This window comes from Carcharhinus amblyrhynchos, chromosome 15 (assembly GCF_965287045.1).
Source record: "Carcharhinus amblyrhynchos chromosome 15, sCarAmb.v2.hapA, whole genome shotgun sequence".
In the NCBI taxonomy this organism is placed as follows: domain Eukaryota; kingdom Metazoa; phylum Chordata; class Chondrichthyes; order Carcharhiniformes; family Carcharhinidae; genus Carcharhinus; species Carcharhinus amblyrhynchos.
In genome coordinates this window covers 74857464-74881207 of record NC_137338.1, presented here as the reverse complement: position 1 = coordinate 74881207, position 23744 = coordinate 74857464, and the positions used below count along the sequence as shown (strand labels likewise).

General features: G+C 40.5%; 1 protein-coding gene across 4 annotated transcripts in view; it reads right to left on the bottom strand.

The window, feature by feature from the left end:
* fndc3a (fibronectin type III domain containing 3A) overlaps window positions 1-23744 on the bottom strand; it is a 207668-nt gene that overhangs the window by 15931 nt on the left and 167993 nt on the right. For all 4 annotated transcript variants that reach the window (XM_080204233.1, XM_080204234.1, XM_080204236.1 and 1 more), the window contains 10 exons: window positions 19864-19932; window positions 18139-18257; window positions 14964-15069; window positions 13196-13371; window positions 12787-12900; window positions 12023-12172; window positions 10204-10487; window positions 6057-6269; window positions 4385-4551; window positions 3520-3647 (listed from right to left, as the gene is read on the bottom strand). In XM_080204233.1, the coding sequence (XP_080060359.1) occupies window positions 3520-3647; window positions 4385-4551; window positions 6057-6269; window positions 10204-10487; window positions 12023-12172; window positions 12787-12900; window positions 13196-13371; window positions 14964-15069; window positions 18139-18257; window positions 19864-19932 (1526 nt within the window). The remainder of the gene's footprint in view (window positions 1-3519; window positions 3648-4384; window positions 4552-6056; window positions 6270-10203; window positions 10488-12022; window positions 12173-12786; window positions 12901-13195; window positions 13372-14963; window positions 15070-18138; window positions 18258-19863; window positions 19933-23744) is intronic.

Sequence of the window (23744 nt, the reverse complement as noted above, 5' to 3'; positions counted from 1 at the left end):
ACCCTCTCCTCAACTTTAGCCCCCGTAATGTCACCTACCCTCGCACCCTCCCCCCCCCCAATTAGTTTAAAGCCCTGTCTACAGTCCTCTTTACTCTATTTGCCAGCACTCTGGTCCCAGCACGGTTCAGACCAACCCCATCCTGCCCGAACAGGTCCCACCTACCCCAATACTGATGCCAATGCCCCATAAATTCAAACCCATTCCTCCCACACCAATCCCTGAGCCACCCATTCACTTCCTTAATCCTATCTACCCTATGCCCGTCTGCACTCGGTTCAGGCAGTAGCCCAGAGATAACTACCTTGTCGGTTCTACTCTTTAATTCCATTCCCAACTTCTCATACTCCCTCCCTAGATCCTCAGTTCGCATTTTGCCTACGTCGTTGGCACCCACATGTACCACAACGACCGGATTCTCACCCTCCCACTCCAGGTTCCTCTGCAGCCCAGATGCAACATCCCGGACCCGAGCACCAGGCAGACAACACACCCTTCTGTGCACTTTGTCATTGTGACAAAGGACAGTGTCAATACCCTTCACCCCACTATCCCCAATCACTACTACGTTCCTTTTCACCTTCTCCTTGCCTATGTCCTGCTGCATCACTGTACCGTGTGCAGTTTGCTCACCAACCTCACCTCCCTCGTCCTCGTTCAGACTGGAAGCAAGAGCCTCAAACCTGTTACGCAGATTGAGAGGCTGAGGCCTCCTCTCCCCACCCTCCTCCCTCCTCTCCCCACCCTCCTTCCTCCTCTCAGCAGCCCCCTCTTGTTCCTGACCCTTAGAGTTAGCCAGTCTAGGGGGGGTGGATGTCACTTGCACCCCATCGACAATGGCACCCTCTCTCCCCCTGATGAGCCTCAGTGTCTGTAGCTCAGAGGCCAGCTCATTTACCCTGAGCTGGAGCTCCTCCAGCAACCTGCACTTACTGCAGACATGGTCACTGGGAAGGACCCTGGGGTCCACCAGTTCCCACATCATACAGAAACCACACATCACATGCCCCTCCATTATTCACTGTAGTAGTATTGAAAATTTCAACACTAACTTACCTGGCCCTCTTTCTCCCAAGCCCTTTGCTCCTAAGCCCTAATAGCTCACTCTGCTTCCCCCTCACTCCGCTGCCCGCTGTCTACACCAGGCCTCTTTTTAAACCTGGCGCTGATTTAAAGCTTGCTGGCCCACAACTCCCTTTTAACCACTCCCTCAGAATTCTTAAAGAGGTAAATACAAAAAGCCCGCAAAAATGCTTTTAAATGATTTAAACAGTTCTACAAGGAACAAAGTGCTTTAAACTTAAATTTAAACAGGTTTTTAACAGGTAAATTCTTATCTCTCTCTCTCTGCTCCTTGAACTTTTACATTAATTCCACTTTTCTCCCTAAGCCTACGTCTGTTGGTGCACTTAAGTGTCCAAAACTATTTGGAAATTACACCTTGTATTACACATTGCATATTATGATGTATTTTTTATGTTTACTTTTTACTTTAAGTACTTTGGTATAAAATGCAACTTTCATAGCCTAGTCGCAGGCTAACAACATGTCAAATGCCTAAACTAGTATCTGAGCCCAATATAATTAACCTGAGCACTATTTAGCTTTTCTCAGGATGATTGTGATGTAAACTCCCACCTCTCTCTCTGTTGCTTTTCTGCTCTCGCTCTCTGAACTTTATTGGCTTCGTCTACAGCAAAGCAAGAGCCAGTTACCGAAGACTGAGAAAAGGTCGAAGCACTAAGGTTTTTATGCTCCCTGATTCATTCTTCATCAGGTATCTAATTGACTGGCCACAGTTCCAAGCAGAAGAGTCTGTGTACCCATTTTAAAGCTAGACTAAACCGCAACTTCTTCCAAAGAGCTACTTTTAGTTAATTGATAAATTGAAGAAAAGATTAGACTTTAGATAGAAATGAACCCTCAAGTCAAATTGAAACTTAAAACTCCCGCGCTCACCAAACTCCAACTTATGCACACTAATGCACTCAAAGCAGTACTCCAGTGTAGACAAGCCGCATAAAAGTAATTTAATTCAAAATATCAAACTGCTGTAATGGGAGTTGAAATCACGTTCTCTGAATTATTACTCTAGGTGTCTGAATTAATCCAGTAACATAACCAGTACATGAATTAATAGAAGTGACAGTATTGTAGAGCAGAATATAAAACCATTGAAATACTCAACATCTTTTCCTCCTCTTTTTATGTCCATTTTTAGAGAAGGAAATGGCCACACTATTTTCTAGGAGAAACCCTTACAGAAAAATTATTTGTTTATTGAAATTCAATTACACTGAGTTGTAGCACATTTGAACTGATTGTGATGAACGCAAGTATAGACATAAATTTCAACAATTCACTACTAATCAATGATGTGATTGTAGGTAATTACCACTATTCATACTAAAAATGTTACTTGCAGGAAATAAATCTTTAATTGTGTAAAACATTGATTATTAAGCTAACTCCATATCGTTCTGTACTAATATATGTCCTGTTTGATTATATTAGTTAGTCATGTTAGCAGAAACAGATCAAAAAAGGTTGTATTATGGAACTAATTAAAAACTGCTTGAAATTGTTAACCAGATTAATTATTATTATCCAGGAACAAAATCAAAAAAAAAACAAGTCCTATTTATTTGATTGAAGCTTCAACTTGAGAATGAATTACCTCAATAAAGTAAACGCATCAATTAATTCTGCAATGTTGTAGTGCCAGATTCATCTTTACATACATGGCTATATTCACCAGCACCATGCTCCTAGAGGCCACAACACTGTAACATCAATTGCCTAACCTGTGTTGCATTCAAGCAACGAGAGTGCTGTGTATCACTTTTTCAATTCAAAATTAAAATTTGTATCGGAGTATGATTCCATTGCTGAAGCACAGAAATACCTACATTTAAGAAAAGCACTTACTTTCCTCAATAATGATTAACATCCAATTCCTGTAATTGAGGATGGACAATAAATGCTGGCTCTGCCAGTAACATCTGCATCCCATGAATGAATGAAAAACTGAGGAACCAAGACATCCCAATCTTGTAGTAAGGATACTGTAGCACCATCAGGCATTCAAACCTTGGTAGAATGTTCTAACAAGCTAATACCTACAATTGTAGAGCAACAAATTCAGAAAATTTAGTTTAAACTTCTGCCTTGGACAACTGAATTCACCTATTCTCTGTTGTGTAGACTATGGGCTGGATTATGTTATCATCACCTAAATGAGACTTTACCTATCAGCAAAAAAAAATTGTTAGACAACAGACTGCATAACCCTGCCTTTTACTTGTTTGAGTAGAATGGCAGAGCTGTGGAGATCACTTCTTCTGGTTTGAAAAAGGACAGCACAGCATCAAGAGACAGTAAAGGTTAAGTAAAACCAGGCTGAGAGAAAAAAATGCTAAACAAGGTGAGCAGAGAACACAAAGCTTCAGAGCAGTTCAGACTAATTATACAGCAACACTTAGATTGGCAACATCCAAGTATACCTTAATGAGACTTTACCTGTTTAAATTCAGAGTCTTTGCCAACCATGGCCTGAACGTTGTAAACAATTGGATCCCCCTTCATTGCTGGCAGAGCTTCCCATGTGAGATCACACACATTTTCCTTCAGTTGCTCTAATCTGGGAGCTAGTCAGAAGGGGTTTAGATAGATTAATTTAAGGATGCAAATAAAACAAACAAGTTATGAAATTCAATATAGTTGATTTTACAAGAAAAGCACAGATCTAACATCAATATCACATCAGCTGTATGTTGTTCCTTACAATTATACTATGTCTTCTCCTCAGGCCAGGCACCATCTGTGACTGAATGGCCACTTCCATCGCTTTTCAGCAGAGCTGTTCAGGTAAGGGCTCATACTGCCAAGTTAGGAATGATGGTCCTTCTGATCTTTCTTTCTTTCGTGGAACAGCAATTCATTGGGAGATAAAAACCTATTCCAAATTCATCTGATTGCAAATATTTTCTGTAAACTGTTTACTGAATGACATCGCTAGTGGTCATGGAGAAGTCCATGAATTAGATGGACGTGCCCTTTAATGTGAATGAGGATATTTTGGAAGTAAAGGGTCACAGGGTGGGGGAGTGTTGGTGTTTGGGATGGGGCGGCATGGGGAGATGGAATTAAGGGAACGTAAGAGATACAATTCAAAAGGAGATGTAATTTTATGAAATGATTAGATTCTGGCCCTTTAATGCCTTTAAAATGGGGTTGCTGGAAATTTTGAGATTACTGATGGGCTGAGCATGGCAACTTCAAAACCTGAAACTGTTGCTTACATTACCATGTAAAGATAACAGATACTTCTCACCATGTAAGATCATTTAATGACAAACTAAAATTGATATCAATAAACACTTACCTTTAAGAGGGGATGGAGGAGATTTGGTAGTTGTGAAAGTGTAAACTTCAGAAAAGGGTCCTTCACCTGCTTCATTACACGCCTGAATTTTAAATCTGTAGCATGTTGATTCACTAAGCCTTTGAACTTTGTGTGTGTGGCATGGTCCCCTGTATAATGTGGAATACCTGAAAGATAACCCAGGTCTTTAAAAGCATCTGCAAAGTTTGAAGTATTTAAGACTTGTCCTCTACCAAGTATTAAACACCGAGTTATTGTTCATCAATTGAAACGGATTGCCTTAAGGCTGAAGGTTATAGCTGCAAAATATCTTTGACTCCTGGTTACCTATTATTTTTATGGGACTCTGTTGCTTGAAAATGTTTGTAACACTTTTCTAGTAAAATGTATGTCACATGCATCATTGACTATTATGTCTGTGTCAAATTTCTTTTTTCTGGTTGATGGAAGACTTTTTTCTTTTCAATGAGTTAGGGTGACCTCTTCTCTACTTTTACTATTCACCATCATTAAGCAAAATCTTTCTTCCCAAATTGCATTTTACCAACAATAAAGTATTTGGAACATAGTTATCCTGGTTTTTGTCTGTGAATTCTATAAGTTAATTATCATTTGATTACGAGAATATGATGAAAAGATTACTTATACAATTCTATACTTCCATTGACAGCATGCTCAGTGCAAATTATTAATTAGAATGGCACAGTGGTTAGCACTGCTGCTTCATGGCACCAAGGATCTGCGTTCGATTCCCAGCTTGGGTCACTGTCTGTGTGGGATTTGCACATTCTCCCCGTGTCTTTGTGGGTTTCCTCCGGGTGCTCCGGTTTCCTTCCACAGACATGCAGGTTAGGTGGATTGGCCATGCTAAATTGCCCCTTAGTGTCGGGGGACCAGCAGGGTAAATGCATGGGGTTATGGGGATAGGGTCTGGGGGGAACTGTGGTCAGTGCAGACTAGGTCAGCCGAATGGCACTGTAGAGATTCTGTGGATTCTATGATATGCAGAGAAATCAGACCTCCATGAGCACTGAAGTTGATTAAAAGGGATCTGCAACCCTTTCTACATCTAGGCTGATACACAACGCTCATGGAAGTGCTTAGTTACTCCCAATGGTATCAACATGGCACGCATCTGAAAAAACAGTGCTTGGGGCAGCTCTTAAAGTCTTCATTTGGGTAAAGAGGCCACACTATGACATGGACGACCTGGTACCTCTTTCATACACTGCACTCTGAATCAAAATATTTATTTATTAGTGTCACACGTAGGCTTACATTATCACTGCAATTGAATTATACTGAAGAGCCACGAGTCACCACACTCTGGCACCTGCTTGGGTATGCTGGGGGAGAATTTAGCATGATCATTGCACCTGACCAGCAAGTCTTTCGGACTGTGGGAGGAAACTGGAGCATCCAGAACACACTTCACACAGACAATAGCCCAAGCCAGGAATCAAACCCAGGTCCCTGGTGTTGTGAGGCAGCAGAGCTAATCACTGTGCCACCATGCCACCTCAAGGCAGTTCCATCAGGAAGAGAAACATCTGGCGGTCAGGCACTTCTCCAAATGAAGGGAGGAAAAAGATGAGTCATCATGTGCAATTTTTACACATCATATTTGGCCATTTTGGTGGCATCCACTGGAAACAGGTTTTGTCTAATTTACCTTCCATTTTTGTCCTCCATTTGCAAAACATATTGAATGGTATCCGATGCCAAAACCTTTGCATTTCCCTCTCCCCACTTGAGTTTTAGGGTTTGATAACTAAAGGTGACACATTCCAGTCGAGGTGGCTCTGGAGGCAGTGGTTTTGTTTTTGCCTTAATGGTGTAGCTAAAAGGACCAGGTCCAATGCTGTTTGCAGCCTGTACTCGTATTCTGAAAGCACAAAAGAAAGGTTTGTTGATTAAGTACTGGCTTGCATTAAGAATTGCTTCAGTTTTAAAATAAAGCAGACAGCAATGTCCTTATGCAGAGTAAATGTCAACTGTTGAACATTTTACAATTATACATAGCAAGGAAAACCAATTACTGCATATAAGCAATGCAGTCTGTAATTGTTTCTGGGACTGCACAGTTGACTTTTTTAACTTTTTTGCACAGCTATGCATGCATGCTAACTTGTATGTGGCCTGTAAGATCCTTCAAGAGCTATGCAGCTTAGGGAGAACATTGCTTATATGATCAATTTGCATTCACACTCAAAAGACATCATTGCTAATTTCTGGTCCTAGTACTACCATGGCAAGAGTAGAGCAAGTATTGAGAGATTTTTTAAAATGAGCTGTTTCAAACTCAGCGGCAATGGGCCAGAAGGTCATGAGTTTGATACTATTCTGGAGTCTTGAGCACATAATTCAGACTGACGCTTCTGTGTCATGCAGAGAAAGTGCTGCACTATTGAATATGCCATCATTAGCTGAGACATATAGGATATCTTAGCAGCATTCAAAGAAGAGTCCTAAAGCTGTAGTCAACATTTAGCCTTCAAACAACACCTAAAAGATACCTGGTCATTTATTTCACCCTGTTAGTGGAATCTTGGTCTGTGCCAATTAATGCTGTGCTTCCTACATTACCAGTGACTATATTAAACCAATGTTGTACCAGTTTTTAAAGTGTTCTTTCAGCAGTAGGACCAATCTGCATTTGTTCTCTTGAGGTGATACTTGTAGAACCAGTTTTCATCAGTTGTTGCTACCTAGGCCTTCCAATGTGGTTTGCTGCAGGTGCCAGCTAACCAGCTTTGGTGATTGCACTCCCCTTTCAATGCACTTTAATGTGGGAAAAAGTATAGTTGTTCATTTCGGCACAAGGAATGAAAAAAACACAGTATTACTGAAACAGAAAACAGCTGCAGAATTCCAAGGTGCAGAGCAATCTAGGTATTCTTGTGCATGAGTCACAAACTGTTGGTATGCCAGTACAGCATGTAATGAAGAAAGCTAATCGAATGCTTTTCTTTATTATGAGGGGAATATAACATAAAAGTAAGGATGTTACATTTCAGTTATCCAGGATGATGGTGAGACCACATCTCAAATAGTGTGTGCAGTTTTGGTCTCCTTATTTAAGGGTTGATGTAAAAGTGTTGGGGAGGTCAGAGGAGGTTTACTAGATTGATACCTGGAATGAGCACACTGTGTACGAGGATTGGTTTGACAAGCTGAGCTTGTTTCCACTGGGGTTTAGAAGACTGAGAGTTGACTTTATTGAAGTATATGAGATTCTGAGTGGTATTGATAAGGTAGAAGTGAAAAGGATGTTTCCTCTTGTGGCTCAGCCTAGAACTAGGGAGCATTATTTTAAAATTTGGGATCACCTTTATATACAGGGATGAGGATTTCTTTTCCCTCAGAGGATTGTGCAACTTTGGGACACACTGCCTCAGAAGGCGGTGGAAGCAAGGTTATTGAATATTTTTAAAGCTGCGTAGATAGATTCTTGTTAGACAAAGGAATCAAAGGTTACCAGATTAGATGGGAATGTAGAATCTGAAACAAACAGATTAGCCATAATCTTGGAAATCCTCTGTTTTAGTGCTCCATAACTAACTCATTCGAATCCAATTGAAACATTAACTTTGTTTCTCTCTCTGTAGATGCTATCTGAGCTGGTGGCTATTTCTAGCATCTTCTGCTTTTATTTATTAATTTTAACTTTTAAATTTTAAATCCTCAGGTCTAGATGAATTGTTCCCTAAACTGCTGTGGGAGCCAAGGGAGGAGACTACAGGGATTCTGACCCAAATTTTCAATTCCTCTTTGGCCACACAGGAGATGCCAGACCACTGGAGTACAACTAATGTGGTTCTGCTATTTAAAAAGAGTTGTAGAGATAAATTAGGGAACTACAGACCAGTGAGTCTCGTGTCAGTGGTAGGGAAACTATTAGAGAAACCTCTGAAGGAAAGCATCTAGCTTCACTTGGAGAGGCAAAGTTTGAGCAGGGATAGTAGGCGTGGCTTTGTCAGAGGGAGGTTATGCCTAACAAATTTGATTGAATTATTTGAGGAAGTGACTAGGTGTGTAGACAAGGATAGTGCAGTTGATGTAGTCTATATGGATTTCAGCAAAGCCTTTGACGAGGTCCCACATGGGAGATTTGTAAAGAAGGTAAATTCACATGGGATACAGGATAATTTGATAAATTGGTTCAGTTGTAGATAGAGCATGCTGACGGAAGGCTGCTTTAGTGACTGGAAGCCAGTGTCCAATGGCGTACCACAGGGAACTGTGTTAGGCTTCCTATTATTCATCATTTTTATAAAAGACATTTATGACTGTACATGGGGGGGTAGGATCAGTAAGTTTGCGGATGACACTAAGATTGGATAACTGGAATGACGGAGAGGGGCAGAGTGTCTTGGGCTACAAGAAGATATAGACGGAATGGTCAAATGGGCAGATAAGTGGCAGATGGAACTTAACCCTGCAAAGTGTGGGGATATACTTTGGAAGGAGTAATTTGACAAGGAAGTACTCAATGAATGGTAGAACACTAGGAAGTTCTGTGGAACAAAGGGACCTTGGCAGTTTGTCTACAGATCTCAGAAAGTGGAAGGGCCTGTTTGTAGAGTGGTGACTAAGGCACATAGAATTCATGCCTTTATCAATCGAGGCAGATTACAAAAGCAGGGAGGTCATGTTGGAATTGTACAGAACTTTGTTGAGGCCACAGCTAAAGTACTGTGTGCAGTTCTGGTTACCACATTAGCAGAAGGATATGATTATACCGGAAGGGGTGCAGAGGAGATTCACCTGGATGCTGCATGGATGGAACATTTAAGTTATGAAGAGAGGTTCTGTAGGCTTGAATTGTTTTCTTTGGAGCAGAGAAGACTGAGGGGTGACCAGATCGATTATGAGGCACATGGACAGAGTGGATAAGGAGCAGCTGTTCCCCTCAGTTGAAGAGTCAGTCACAAGGGGACATAAGTTCAAGGTGAAGAGCAGAAGGGGAAACGTGAGGAAAAATCTTTTTTTTACCCGGGGGTGGTGACGGTCTGGAATGCAATGCATGTGGGGAGTGGTAGAAGTGGGTTATCTCACATCCTTTAAAAAGTATATGGATGAGCGCTTGGCACATCATAACATTCAGGGCTATGGGCCAACTGCTGGCAGATGGGATTAGGTGGAAGTTCAGGTATTTCTAATGTGTCAGGGCAGACTTGATGGGCCAAAGGGCTTTGTCTGTGTTGTATGATTCTGTGAACTTGACCTGCTGGTTGTCACAAACTTCTGCAGCTTGTGATATAAACTCAATATCACTCCGAGTTCTGGTGAAAATTTGTGTCATAAAGCTCTTTTTCCATATTTCTTTTTTAAAGCCTTCTTGTTCCATATGCTGCTATTATAGTTTGCTTTCCAATGAATTAACAAGCAAGAAGTGTTCATTAATTTTCTGTATTGCTACAAGATGCAAAGAATTTTTCAAAAACAACTTTTCTTTGAAGCTAAGATGGTATTACAAATGTACCACAAAACTGCATTTAAAAAAGCCAAAAAGTTTCTCTTTGGCTAATTTCAGATGGCTGAAAGTACATAAGGTAATTCTGCTTTAAGTGCACAAAGTTGGTAATATTTCATTTAGATGTATCCTACTTAAATGAATCTCATTCATTTTTATAAAGAGGACAGTGAGCCCAATTGTGGTTCATATCTGGCTGTATTAAAAAAAATACACCAGTCAAACTTTTTTTGGTTTTTGCAGTTGTAGGCCAAATCTGGAATGGGGCACTAACTTCAATTTGCATATAACCAAACAATTTAGAGAAAATAGCCACAATTTGAATCCTTGGAGTTCTCCTTACCTGTATGTTGTATCTGGCTGCAAATTTCGTATGACAAGACTGGTGGATCTGTCCACCATTATTGGCTGTCTGTCACCAAAGTCTACACTGTAGCTTGTGATTTCAGAACCATGATCACAAGGTTCTTCCCACTGTATGGCAAGACAAGTTGATGGGGAATCAAGTGACTTGTCAAGGTGGTTCTCATCCACAATTTGCAGAAAACTTACAGCAGCTGGAACAGATGCTGGCGTCTTACACAAAACCACATCGCTGAAAGGACCTGCACCAGCAACATTCAAAGCCTGAAAGCAGAGTTTTGAAAGTTAATAGCATGTGGTACATTCCACTTTAGGATTATCTGGCCTTCAAATCACTTGCAAAAAGTATAACTTTTCATTTCCCCTCTTAACATCCACTATTGTATTCACGTACATACTGAGTTCTTAATGATATACTGGGAATTGGTCTTTATCTGACAGCAATTTACAGAGTGTAGTCCAGTTAATGGTTACAAACTCAATTAGCTTCATTAAGAATGCCTTTGTTCATATAAATGCTATAAAAAGTTTTGACTTGCATTCAAAAGTGCATCACTGGGAACAAATAAGTGCAGAAAACACTGAATGCTCAATGGAAGTGTGTGTCAGGGTCGGAGTAAACAGCGAATGGGATATATCCAGGTTCAGTGCTGAAAGCGTTACCACTTCTAATAAATATATACATATAAAACAAAATTTAATACAAAAACTCATAAGTGGTCAAGTGAGTAGATGTTGTAGTGAAATTGGAGGAGGCAGCTGAGAACTTACAGAAGGAGTTGAACAAAAAAAATTATGTACAATGAGAGATGCAATTTAATGCAGACAAAACAGGGAAGAAAAAAATTAGTAATGATGTTTACAGAACCAATTCTAAAACTAGACTAAGACAACCACCATGGATACAATGGCCAGACGGCTTCCTCCTTGCTGCAACCATTCTATGATCCTGAGCTGCAAGAGATCTGGGGACATGGACTTGATGGTAAACATATCCAACTGATGCAGAGCAATATTGCACAAAATCAACAGAATGTTGGGAGTAGACAGCCCAAACAACAAGTTATGAGACTGTACAGACATGAACAATGATGCAGAAACTTGTTCGGAAGATTCATATTTGACAAAAAACACTGGCTGGAATTCTCTAACCTCACCTGCAGCTGGGATTTTCTGGTCCCACTGCAGACGACAGAGTCTTGGTTGATTGTCAAATTCTCCGTTCTCACTGGCAGAGGTGGTGAGATGAACAAAATCACAGTATTACAGCTGTTAACACTGTTTCTCTTTCCATAGATGCTGTCAGGCCCGATGTCCAAATCTTGCTGCCCATGCCTGGTTTCCAACTCCCAATCCCCACATGTCTAACCCCCTTCCCGACACACCTGGACACCCGCCCTCTCCACATGTCCAGATCCTCCACAACCAGATCCCTACCCCAATCCCACACCCCATTGATATCCAACTCCCCAGCCCTCCCATGTCCTGAAGCCTCCCTACTCTCTTTCAATAGATCTTTACAGTCATCTGGTTTATGGCACCTAGTGCTATGAAAAACCTCACTGCTGAATCCAAAGACGTGATTCGCTTCTTGAGTCTCACCCGGCCAAGATAGATGCTTTACAATATAAGCACAAGTAAGTCGGTATGGAGTGGCAATCCGCCACTGACTGCCACGTTGAGGAAGCTGCAGGTGCATAACATTCTTGGTATATATTCCATGGAAACATTGCCTTTTCCTCACCATGTTCATAGGTTCTATACTTGTGCCACTGAAATGGTTAAAACTTCTCAATTACCTGCACTCTACAGAAGTAGGTAGTGGCTGGCAAGAGCCCCTTCACTTCATAATTTAGCCCAGGTCCACAATAACAGATTTGCATGATACCTTCCACTACTCCCCATTCCAGCCTGTACTCTGTCACATCAGCACCATTACCAGCTGGCGTCTGCAGGAATAAAATGAAGTATACAAAAATGTTAAAGTATTTCTGAATATCACACTGCACATGCAAAACATTGCAAGCAAATTTAGTTGTTCTGAGCAATGCAGGACTCCAGCCTACTCCACTCAGGTTTTCTGGATGTGATGCACCCTAGACAGCAGCCAACACAGAAAAGAGCTAACTTTAAAAAGCACCCCAACAGTTGTGGCAGTCATCATCAGCCCCCTCTTGCTGTCTCCCTCCTCCTTCCAGGACTTAACCAAAATGAAATTCTTAAACACATTAATGATGGGCACTGGCTGCTTGCTGCAATCATGCAGATGAAGATGGAGGTGTAATTTGTCTCAATCCTTGGGTCTCCACTTTGGGTGCAAGGATCATTCTATCTGGTGCTTCAAAACAAGCTTAACTAATTTCTAGACTGGGGAGTTTTATACTGCTTTGTCATGGTGTGACTAGCAGCTCAAATCTATATTCCCTACAACTTGCAGAAGTAGCTAACTGTAACCAATCTCTACTCTGCACGTGTAAATTTTAAAAACCTAACTAACAATGAAACAAAAAGTGCTCATTTTTTACCTTGGAATTAAAAAGATAGAAAGAAGCATTACACATACTGTCCAACTGACTTGCACGCAGGTGGCTGTTTTATACACAACATGTGGGGCTTTGCATTGATCAGGACATCCTGCTGCTGTGCTAACTTCACATTTTTCTGAATATGGTCCACACTGGAGAAAAAAAATACATCATTAGCAAAGCACAATTGGTGTCAAATTGTGCAATAAGTTTAGCAACAAAAGGTCAAGCTTAAATTGAAAGATTAGAAAATCTTATTCACCAAATTCTTGTATGGTCTGCTTAATCAACGCTTCACTATAAAGAACTATTTTTTTCCCATTGGAATCTCAAAATAAATTCATGGCAGGAATTGTTTGCGTCTCCATCCACATATTAGCTGAACACTGTAGGTTCTTATTTCAATTTGCTGTTACAGTGAGATTTCCAGAATCCTTTAAGTCTTACCCCTGCTTTGTTTACAGCCCGAAGCCGAAAACTGTACAGTTTTCCTGGGAGCAGACCACTGACTGTACATTCCATGTCAGGCCCCTGGTACACTTCTTTGGGCTCAGTCAGGTTTGGAGCAGACATTTCTAGCCGATAATTTATTACTTGAGAACCGCCAATCACAGAAGGATGTCCTGTTGAGACAAATCACACAACTACATTTTCTAGTTTAAATAACAACTTGCATTTATATAATACATGTTGCATAGAAAAATGGCACAATGCCATTTATGAGAGCATTTTCAAACAAAATGAGACACAAACTCGCATCAGAAGGTACTTGGCCAGATAGCCAAAAGCTTGGTTACAGAGGCAGTCTGTCAAAATGTTGCATTTGATCATGAATGGTAGAATTTTAAAATGCCATTTCAGCTTCATGTAACTAAGAGCCCCACTGAGAAGTAAACCTTGAACAACTCAGACATAATGGAATTCACATTCACACACTTATTTGTTGTGATTGAATTCCTGAGTGAAGTTAAATAGTACTCAGGTTAATTATATTGGGCAGATACTGGTTTAGATATTTCACATTTGAACAATTACTATCCTGTTACTAGGCTGCTAAAGTCTGTTATGTTCTACCAAGATAATCAAGGTGAAAAGTAAACATGAAAAATACATATGCATAGTTGTTGTGGACACAAAGTGAACCAACGGATATAGGATTAGGCAGGAAGGTGGACTCAATGCAGAAGTTCAGGCATAATCTTACTGACCAGGAGAGTAGGCTTGAGGGGCTGATGAGGCCTACTCCTGTTCGCATTTAAGTTATAAGTTAAATTAAACATTCAGCAGCAATTGTTGCACTTTATTAAATAATATTTATCCGGCAAACTATCCAAATGTCAAAGAGAGCAAAATGATGCAGATATATGTGCCACATATTTAGATTTTTGTTTTCAAATGAAGGAACATACTTAGTTACATTAAACCGGCTGTATCTGCTACCAATTTTGATACTAATTAAAACGTTTGTATGATTTAAATAAATGTGTAACAAGTCTAGGACTAAATTCAAATATACTTGCATAACAATATACAGCCTTGGAAGAGGATAGCTGTTTCAAGTTAATAGTTTAAATTCTGGTCTTCATAGCTCAATCATGTGATGCAGATTCAGTCTCCAGATTAACATGTAAACAAGCTCAAGATTATTTAATTTACAGGGACTAATCAGATGTGCAAAAATTTAGTTTCAGTGCTCAAGTTCCAAAGCACTTAACAGTTATCTGACAGAGGTTGACATTTTTAAAAATAACAACAGAAAACAGAAGTTTAATATTGGGCAATTAGATAATATGGGGATTTTCATAGTAACTTCATTGCAGTGCTAATGTGAGCCTATTTGTGATGAATAAATAAACTTTCTTACTTTAATTCTTCATAAGTCATACACCTCCAGTTTTAGATTACAAATTTAGAATCAGTTGTTCAAATAATTTCCAGAAAATAAACCTTTAAACAATTTTTGAAGATGTCAAATTGTTCAGATAAAGATGACATATTATGGTTCAACAAATTATGCTCCTCCAAGAATCAATTTTGATCAGATGCATGGATCAGAGTGGTACAAGAATAGATAGTGGTCATCTATTGAAGCATACTGTCTCAACATAAAACAGTATTTATAATCACTGGGCTGAGCTCATTCTCTCCTCACAACTTCACAAACTATCACGGAACAAAAGAAGTTACACAAGTTCTAGAGATGAATGGTTCTTACCCCATCGTAACTGTATTTCTCTTGCTCGTGCTTTACCTACAAGTCTTGGTGGTTGACAAGGACCTGGAGGAACTGCTGGTGTCTGCACTAGTAATGTTTCTGAGACCTATAAAAAGGTGCAAATCACGAAAATTAGTCATCATGTTAATGTGAAAGGAATATGATTTTAAAAACGCATTGATATACAGAACATAAGCCAAACACTGAGGGTGGCACATGATTCGGGACCAGAAATACCAAATTCTTGCCTACTCAACATAACAATCATACAAGTGTCAATTTGGCTCAGTGATGCCACGCATCAGAAATTGAAAGTCACATGCTCAAGTCCCATTCTGTGTTTGAACATTATAAGTTTGGATTATCAGAGGTGCTGTCTTTTCCACAAGATGTTGTTCTGAGGGCTTGACTTCAAATGAATGTTAAAGATATCAATATTCAGAGTCTAGGAAGGAGTTATTTGTATCCTGATCTACATTTATCCTTCAACTGCCTACTGGCAACGTCGGAGGCTGTTTGTTTATCTCAGTGCAGATTTTGAGACATAGTCGTGTACAATTTGGCACATAACTACTCTTATGTACAAGACAGTGGGTAAAAACCAAACTCCCTTATGGTTTATTCACCATCTGTAAACAGATGCGTTTTAATTTTTTGAGCAAGACTGTGGCATGTTTCCCCAAACCGTCTGTCTGTGAGTTCAATTTTTAAAGAGACTCACAGCAAACTCTCTTCAGGGCTAAATCAGTTTGGCTCAGTGATGTCACTGAAAGTATTCACACATTCAGCACATAAAGCAGTGGAAATTTGGAAAGAGATATCTCTTAAAGCAGTGGGAGTTTATAGAGGGGGGGAGAGAGAGAGAGAAAGCAAAAAGCAACAGGGGCTTGGACAGAGTCTACAAGCCAGGGGGCGCATGGGGGCATCCATAAAGCAGTAGGAGTTCAGAGAGAGAAAGCGTGAGACCCTGGGCCCATAAAGCAATGGGAATTTGGAGTAGTGTGATCCCATTAAGCAGCAATAGTTTGGAGAGAGAAAGAACACATATGGAAGGGAACGGGGCAGGGAAGGGGGAGCGAGCGAGGGGGGGGGGAAGGGGGAGCGAGCGAGCGAGGGGGGGAAGGGGGAGCGAGCGAGCGAGGGGGGAAGGGGGAGCGAGCGAGCGAGGGGGGAAGGGGGAGCGAGCGAGCGAGGGGGGAAGGGGGAGCGAGCGAGCGAGGGGGGAAGGGGGAGCGAGCGAGCGAGGGGGGAAGGGGGAGCGAGCGAGTGAGGGGGGAAGGGGGAGCGAGCGAGTGAGGGGGGAAGGGGGAGCGAGCGAGTGAGGGGGGAAGGGGGAGTGATGAGGGGGAAGAAGGAGAGAGTGAAAGGGAGTGGCAGGGACAGGGGGAGAGCACGAGTTCATAAAGCAGTGAGAGTTTGGGGGGAGAGAGGCAGAGAGAATGAGAGAGAGATAAAGCAGTGCGGTTTGAGGGAGAGCGAAAACTCAAAGCAGCAGAGAGAGTCATGTGCTTCCGGATAAACCTAAAAATGATTTTACAGGAGTCCTGTAAGTTGATAGATAAGTATAAGGCTTTCTAGACTGACACTGAGAGGACTCACAATTGGTGAGTGACATGAGTTATACCATTACACCATACTGTAATAAACACTATAAATTTATGATATGTCAGTGCAGCTCAGCCATGTAAGAATGTGCATCATAGAAATCACAGAAATCCTATAGTGCAGAATAACACAGGTAGGAAATGTGATGAGGTCCTGAAAACAGATTTTTGGGACTTAGAAAGGGAATTAAAGAGCAAGGCTTCAACAGCAGTAATCTCTAGATTACATCCAGTGCCATATGCTAGTGAGCATAAGAATAGCAAGGTTGAAAAATTCAACGCATAGCGAAATGGAGTAGGAGGGATGGCTTAAGATTTCTGAGACATTGGAACTGGTCATAGGACCAAAGAACAGGTATTTAAACAATCAAAACAGTGGCAAAATAAAGGATAAGCCCAATTCTCAAGGCAGCACAGTTGTTAGTACTATCGCCTCACAGCTCCAGGGATCCAGGTTCAATTCAAGCCGTCCAGACTGTGTGGAATTTGCACATTCTCCCAGTGTCTGTGTGATTTTCCTCCACAGTCCAAAGACATGTGGGTTAGGTGAATTGACCATGGTAAAAAAAAATTGCCCCTTAGTATCCCAAGAGGTGCCGGTTAGATGGATCAATCAATCAAAATGTGTGGGTTCGGGTCATAGAATGGGGGAAAAGAGGGACTGGGTAAGATCACTCAGTGAGTTAATACCAACTCGATGGGCTGAACGGCTCCCTTCTGCACTGTAGGGATTCCATTCTATGACTGGGGATTAAAAAAAGGGAACATGCACGTGGAGCAAGTCAAATAGTGGAGGTATTAAACAGATGCTTTGCATCTTTCTTTACAAAGGAAGAAGATACTACTTAAGCTGAGGTGAGGCGGGAGGTAACTGGTACACCATAATAATTTACAATTGCAAGGAAGGTAGTGTTATAAAGGTTATCATTACTTAAAATAGATAAGGTACCAGGATTTGATGAATTGCATCCAATGGTATTGAGGGAGGTAAGAGTGGAAATTGCAGAGGCACTAAGAATAATCTTCCAGATTTCCTTAAACACAGCAGTGGTACCAGAAGACTGGAGAATTTCAAATGTGGCACACCTGTTTTAACAAAGGTGCGAGGATAAAACTGTTAATTACCGGCCAGTTAGTCGGACTTGAGTGGTAGAAAAACTTCTGGAAAGTATAGTTTGGGGCAAAATTAATAGCTACTTAAATCATTGCATGACAAGGTGGAAAATCAGCATGGATTCATTAAGGAAAAACATGTTTAACTAACTTGCTTAAGTTTTTTGAGGAGATAACAAAGGAGGTTTAAACTCGTGTTTGAAGATTATAGACTAAAGGGAAATGTTTCCGCTACTTAAACAGTGAATAGAAATCTCTGCAATAAACTGCTCCTCATGTTACACAGAAGCACAAGCCTTTATAGATTTTTTGTAACTTCTTGAAGTAAACTCTTTCAATTCTCAAAAGTCCATGAACTCATTTAAATCATGTATCCAATTTCTAATGCTGCCAGATTCATACTTATTTCATTACAAGGGAGCATTTCACGTGATCGGTATGCTAAATCTCAACATTACCGAACTCTGCCCTCCTTCACTGATGCAGTAAACTCGCAACTGGTAAGTACACCCAGGATTAAGGTGGTCACACACATGTTCTCTGCTAGCTCCACTGTAAACCATGTCCCACTTGTTCCCTGAAAGGTAAATTAGAAATAGATCATTAGTCACTCTTTCATTAGTAAAACCACCAATTGGCTGGCAAGTTTCCTAACCAAGCAGTTGCATACTTTATCACAATTTAATTGACACATTTTGGATTTTTTGGGAAATGGTCCCATTCTTAAAGTTTATTTAGTAATGTAAGCAAGTAGGCTTACATTAAATCTGCAATGAAGTTATTGTGAAAATCCCCACGTTGTCACACTTTGGCATCTGTTCGGGTACATTGAGGGAGAATTTAGCATGGCCAATTCACTAACAAGCATGTCTTTTGGACTGTGGGAGAAAACCAGAGCACCCGGAGGAAACCCACACAGACACAGGGAGAACATGCAAACTCCACTCAGACAGTGACTCATGCTGGGAATTGAACCCAGGTCCCTGGCGCTTCTCTTTTGTAAATCAAAATTGTCTTTATTTGTGCACATTTACTAATATGAAATAACATGGTCATTTTATCCAGACTTGGATGTCTTTCACGATTCCATCATCGCTACAGAGTCAAAATCTCAGGATTTAGCACCTAACAGCATTGTAGGAGTGTCTTCATATGGATTGCTACTAACCACCATCTTTCCCAAGGGCAGTTCAACGTGGGCAATAAATTTTGGCTTTGTCAGCACTGCACACATCTCAAAGTATATATCTCATCATTTAAAAAGAAATCCTTAATTGTACAATTTTGCATATGAATTCTTTTGTTCATCAAGGTGAATGTCAGTCCTGAAGATTAAAACATTTTCCTTAAGATATTCAACACTCCCATGTCAGGTATAGCACATTTAGAGAAGGACTATGTTTCCCAGTTCAGAAAGCACTCTATTCTAGTTGCTGGCATGATAGCTTCTCATTTCTATAGTAGGGGCAAGAGGAGGCCATTTACCCCTCGAACCTATTCCATCATTCTATTGAACCACGATTATTGAGTTGTACCCTCAACTCAATTTACCCCATCTGCTCCATATCCTTCATACTGTTGAGCTTAGTTTTGGCAACTTCAATTGTCCCAGTACCCAGATAAGGTGGGATGGGAAGAAGGATCAGGGAAGAGAGGTGCATCTTGAAGTGTGTTGAGGGAGAGAATTCTCTATCCTTTGTATGGAAAACAGCTTGCTTGTTTTTGCTTCTAACTTGGCTAGTGGTTAATCCAAAGATTAAACTGTAATGTCACATTGTTTGGCAGGTAAAGCTCCCAATGTGTTAGTAGCCTGGCTGCATTTTTTAAAATGAAAATTGAAATGTTGTTGATAATATTTATTCATGCTCCTTATTAAAAATAAATAAGGTCTACAATGTTCTGGCAAATATTATTTATTTAATATAAAAAATTAGCCCTATACTGGCAGCAAACTTCCATTTTGGGTTTAATTTACATTTTGTTATCATAATTTTGAAGCAAGGTTATTGTGCTGTCTTCAGCAGTACTAGTACTTCCTCAGACAGGGATGTATTCAGGTGCATTCATCACAACACGACATCGTTTCCCTTTGTCTACTGACGGCGCAGCTGCACCACCATTTATATTTTTCAGCCAATATTCCAAGAGACTAATTCAGAGCACTGAATTTGACTATGTCTTACCATTTGCACCTACTGACATCTCAACCACATACTTCGTAATTGCAGATCCTCCATTGTCTTTAGGTGGATCTGGAAGAAAAAAACTAAACTAATGATTGTAAGGTCAGATACCTAATTTTGTAAACACAGATGTACTGATAAATATGGATTTGTTGAAAGAATTTGTGCATTTGCAGTAATTTTAAGTAGTTTCCTTTTAGTTGATTTCATGTACAGTGGAACCTCAATTACCTGCACGCTCATCATTTACTTTGGATCATTAATCAGAATTTTGGAACCCAATGGATGATTAGCAAAAGGTGTCGCTTCTGGGAACCCTTTCTATAAATACCGACCCACTCCTTTGGATTCCCCTATAAATACTAACCCATTACCGAGACCACCCTACCTTAACAAATAATGACCGAGGAACACTTCTCTTTTCACCAAGAAACAAATATGGACATATGGTTTAACAGAACTCTCATGTCCAAAAGGCACCCTAAAGAAAATATGCTGTAATTTGTAGAAAATATATCTATTTTTTAATGAGTATTTAGAACTAGAGATGAGTTCAGATCGATTTTTTTAACGCAGCAAGCTATGATCTGGACTGCATTACCTGAAAGGATGGTGGCAGCAGATTCAATAATAACTTTCAGAAGGGAACAGAGTAACTACTTAAATGTTGAACATCTTGCAGGCCTGTGGGTGTACAACTAACAGATGAGTGGGATTAATTGGAAAATTCTTTCAAAAAAAGAATGGCAAAGGCATGACCCATGCTGAATTCTGTAAATAAGGGCTATAACCATTTCTGTTCTTCATTCATCTCCAGTGTTCTGTTCCTACCAGAAACACCAGTGGGATCTGGAATGTTAATTTGTCAGTTATATTAAAGATTCCTCATGCATTTCTCTGCAAAACCAGTTGTTCGGACTGCTCACAGACCCAAAGATACAGGCCATACATGCGCTTTCTATGCCACCTACCTCCAGGGGTGAGCACTTGTGGAATAATGCCTACACTTCCATCAATCCTGTCAGCTTCTGCAACAATTAATCAATTACAGAGACTGCCTATTTAAAAGAGCTTCTGTGTTGGTAGTGTAAAAATCTGGCACACAATCTTAAGGTGGGGCTCTGTACAGTACCACCAACACAGTGATGTAAGAGAACACATGACCCACAGCTAGAGGCCACTGTGGTGTGGGACTGAGACAAATAATACTTAAGCATGGAGATAACTCCTACCTTGTACCCATTTTTGCATATTTCTGAATAGCTCTAGGAGTTAATAAAGACTTATAGTTAACTTGCTAAAGACTACAAAAGGCAGAAGAGGGATTAAAAATCCAGAACATCACTATGATGCAGAGAGACAGACTGAGAAAATTTCAATAAAGCAGTCTGACCTGAAAAGAAGCTCCAGAAGTAGAGGCAGAGAGGAAATATTGCCAGGAAATTGCTCCAAAGAAAGGCTTCAAAGCTGAAGGTAGAGATTTAAAATTCTTTACTGTAACAGACGAGAAGGTTCAATTGCATCTCATCTGGAAGTCCAGCTTCAAAGTGCAGAGTCAGCAGAACTTGCAAAGGTGAACTATATCTTTTAGAATTCCAGGCTGTAGCAGGTCCTGAGAAATCTACTCAGTCGGCCCAATTACAGATAACACTATTGCATAACAGGCAATTGATGAATCAGCTGCAAAATTTGAAGATGTACTAAAATCATTTAACATTTCAGATAATCTAAGAAACAAAAAGATACTCAGAAGAGCTAAATTCAATATGAGAATCAAACAGCTAGGGGAAACAGGTCAATTCATCCATTAATGATTTCTACAGGATGGCAGAAAGTTGTGAATACAGAGACATAAAATTTCAACTTATCAGACAGAATAGTGGGTAGGAATAGCAGACGATACACGCTTGACCTCCTGTGAATGAAACAAAGTCTAACCTTGGAAAAGGCAAACCCAGATAGTTAGAGTGTCAGACTCCAAGAGTAGAATAGGACCATTATAAAGGGGAGAGAACAAAATGTGGTGCATAGGCCAACCCTCAGTCCAGATAGATAAGCCACAAGACGTGGAGACACAACAACAGGGAAATAATACCAGAACAGACCAGAAGAGTGACCACGCTAGTGCTGTGGAGTGAAGTGCCCTCACAGATGAAATCAACATCTGCAGGTCAGCCCAATGTTTCTTATGCAACACAACTGGACATTATGGGAAACTGTGCAAGACAAACACTGTGAAACACACAAGTGGCCTAATGATGGTCCACAAGGCAGAGATTGCAAACCCAGAAGGCTCACAGCTATGCTTCTTGGATGAGGGCAAAGATCTTGATTTCTCATTTTGGAATGTGGACATTTCTGTTAGTGGCCATCTAAATTAGATGCAGGAGCTAGTGTGAAAGTTCCTTTTGATCTGCGGCTGAGGGATCTGCAGCTCTGAATAAAGGAACACCACTTTACAGGCCTGGAGGAATCCAACTTCCAGTCATTGCCATGATCCTGGAACTACTGAGACATGGCGGCAAACAGATTTTCAAGCTGATATATATCATCCATAGCCATGTCTTGTCATTAAGTAAACAGTACTGTACATTCCCAAATACTTAAATAATTTTAAAAAAGTATCTCAACAGGGACTTCAGGTGTAAACTGACTTCTCTTTGAGGAGCAGGTTTATCCTTTCTCATTATATAGGCTTGGGAAACCATCAATGCTCAGACCAGCTAACCACCTAGGAGGTATCCACAACGCTTCTAGTGCAAAAGGTGAAAAAGAGCAATCAGCAATATGAGGAGCCTCTACATCTAGCCTAGATGATAGTACAGCAGGTCAACACTGCAACCAATGCACTACACTGCAGATCCCAGCCAGCATGCCAAAATCACAAGAGCTGATAGAACCTGGTAGCATCTGTCCACGACTGACAATGAAAAGCCGAGATGAATAAGGTTTAATGGTACACTCTTGTCACAGGAATGCTCTTCCTTGGCCACAGAGGATATTGAGATAACCCACATGATGAAGGAAAAAGTGAAAGCAGCAACAAGGAGGCAAGCACGATGGTCATCCACCTGCTAGAGTTATGAGTAGCAGCAACAAACACAACAGTTGAGCTGACCAAGTATGATTTGACAGAAAGGAATGGACGTCAAGAATGAAAAGGTTCCCTATGCCAGGTCAACCTCCAAATCAACATGAAGAACCAACAAAGAGAGAGCCTACCACTTCTCAAATAGTAGTGCAAATGAGATATGGAAGAGTTATCTGGCGTGGCATGGTGTGGTGTGGCAGGGTGGGGGGGAGATAGGGTAGTAATAATCTAGTAATTACAATGTAAATGTATGATAGTAATAACAATGTTAGATAGAAAGTAAACAATGATTTCTTAAAATACATTAGATAAATACGGGGGTGGGGGACTTAAAGTATACTTTAAAGGTCTGGTACATAGAGGATTAATATGGGACTAAGTACATTACTGCCCACATAGTGATGTAAGAGAGCACATGACTTGCACCTAGGGATCAGTGTAATGTTGGAACATGTACAGACGTCAGATTGGAGACAACTTCCAGGTTTTACCCATTACTGTATATTCATAAATAGCTCTAGTAGTTAATAGGCTACTGTTAACATGCTAACGGTCACAAAAACTTCATTAAACCTACTGAGATGTAATCAACATCCTGCAACATGACAGTGTTTATTTAGGGTGCCAAAATCTGATGTTACATTCTATAAATGTTTGTTGTTTGGCAGCACATTTAAATAGGCAAGCTGCACATCATTTTAAAGACTTCAACTCTCCAGAGTGATTCTATTATTGAACTCTGCATATACCTACTGTCCGAAGCTGAAGAGGGTCTGCACAGCATTTTGGC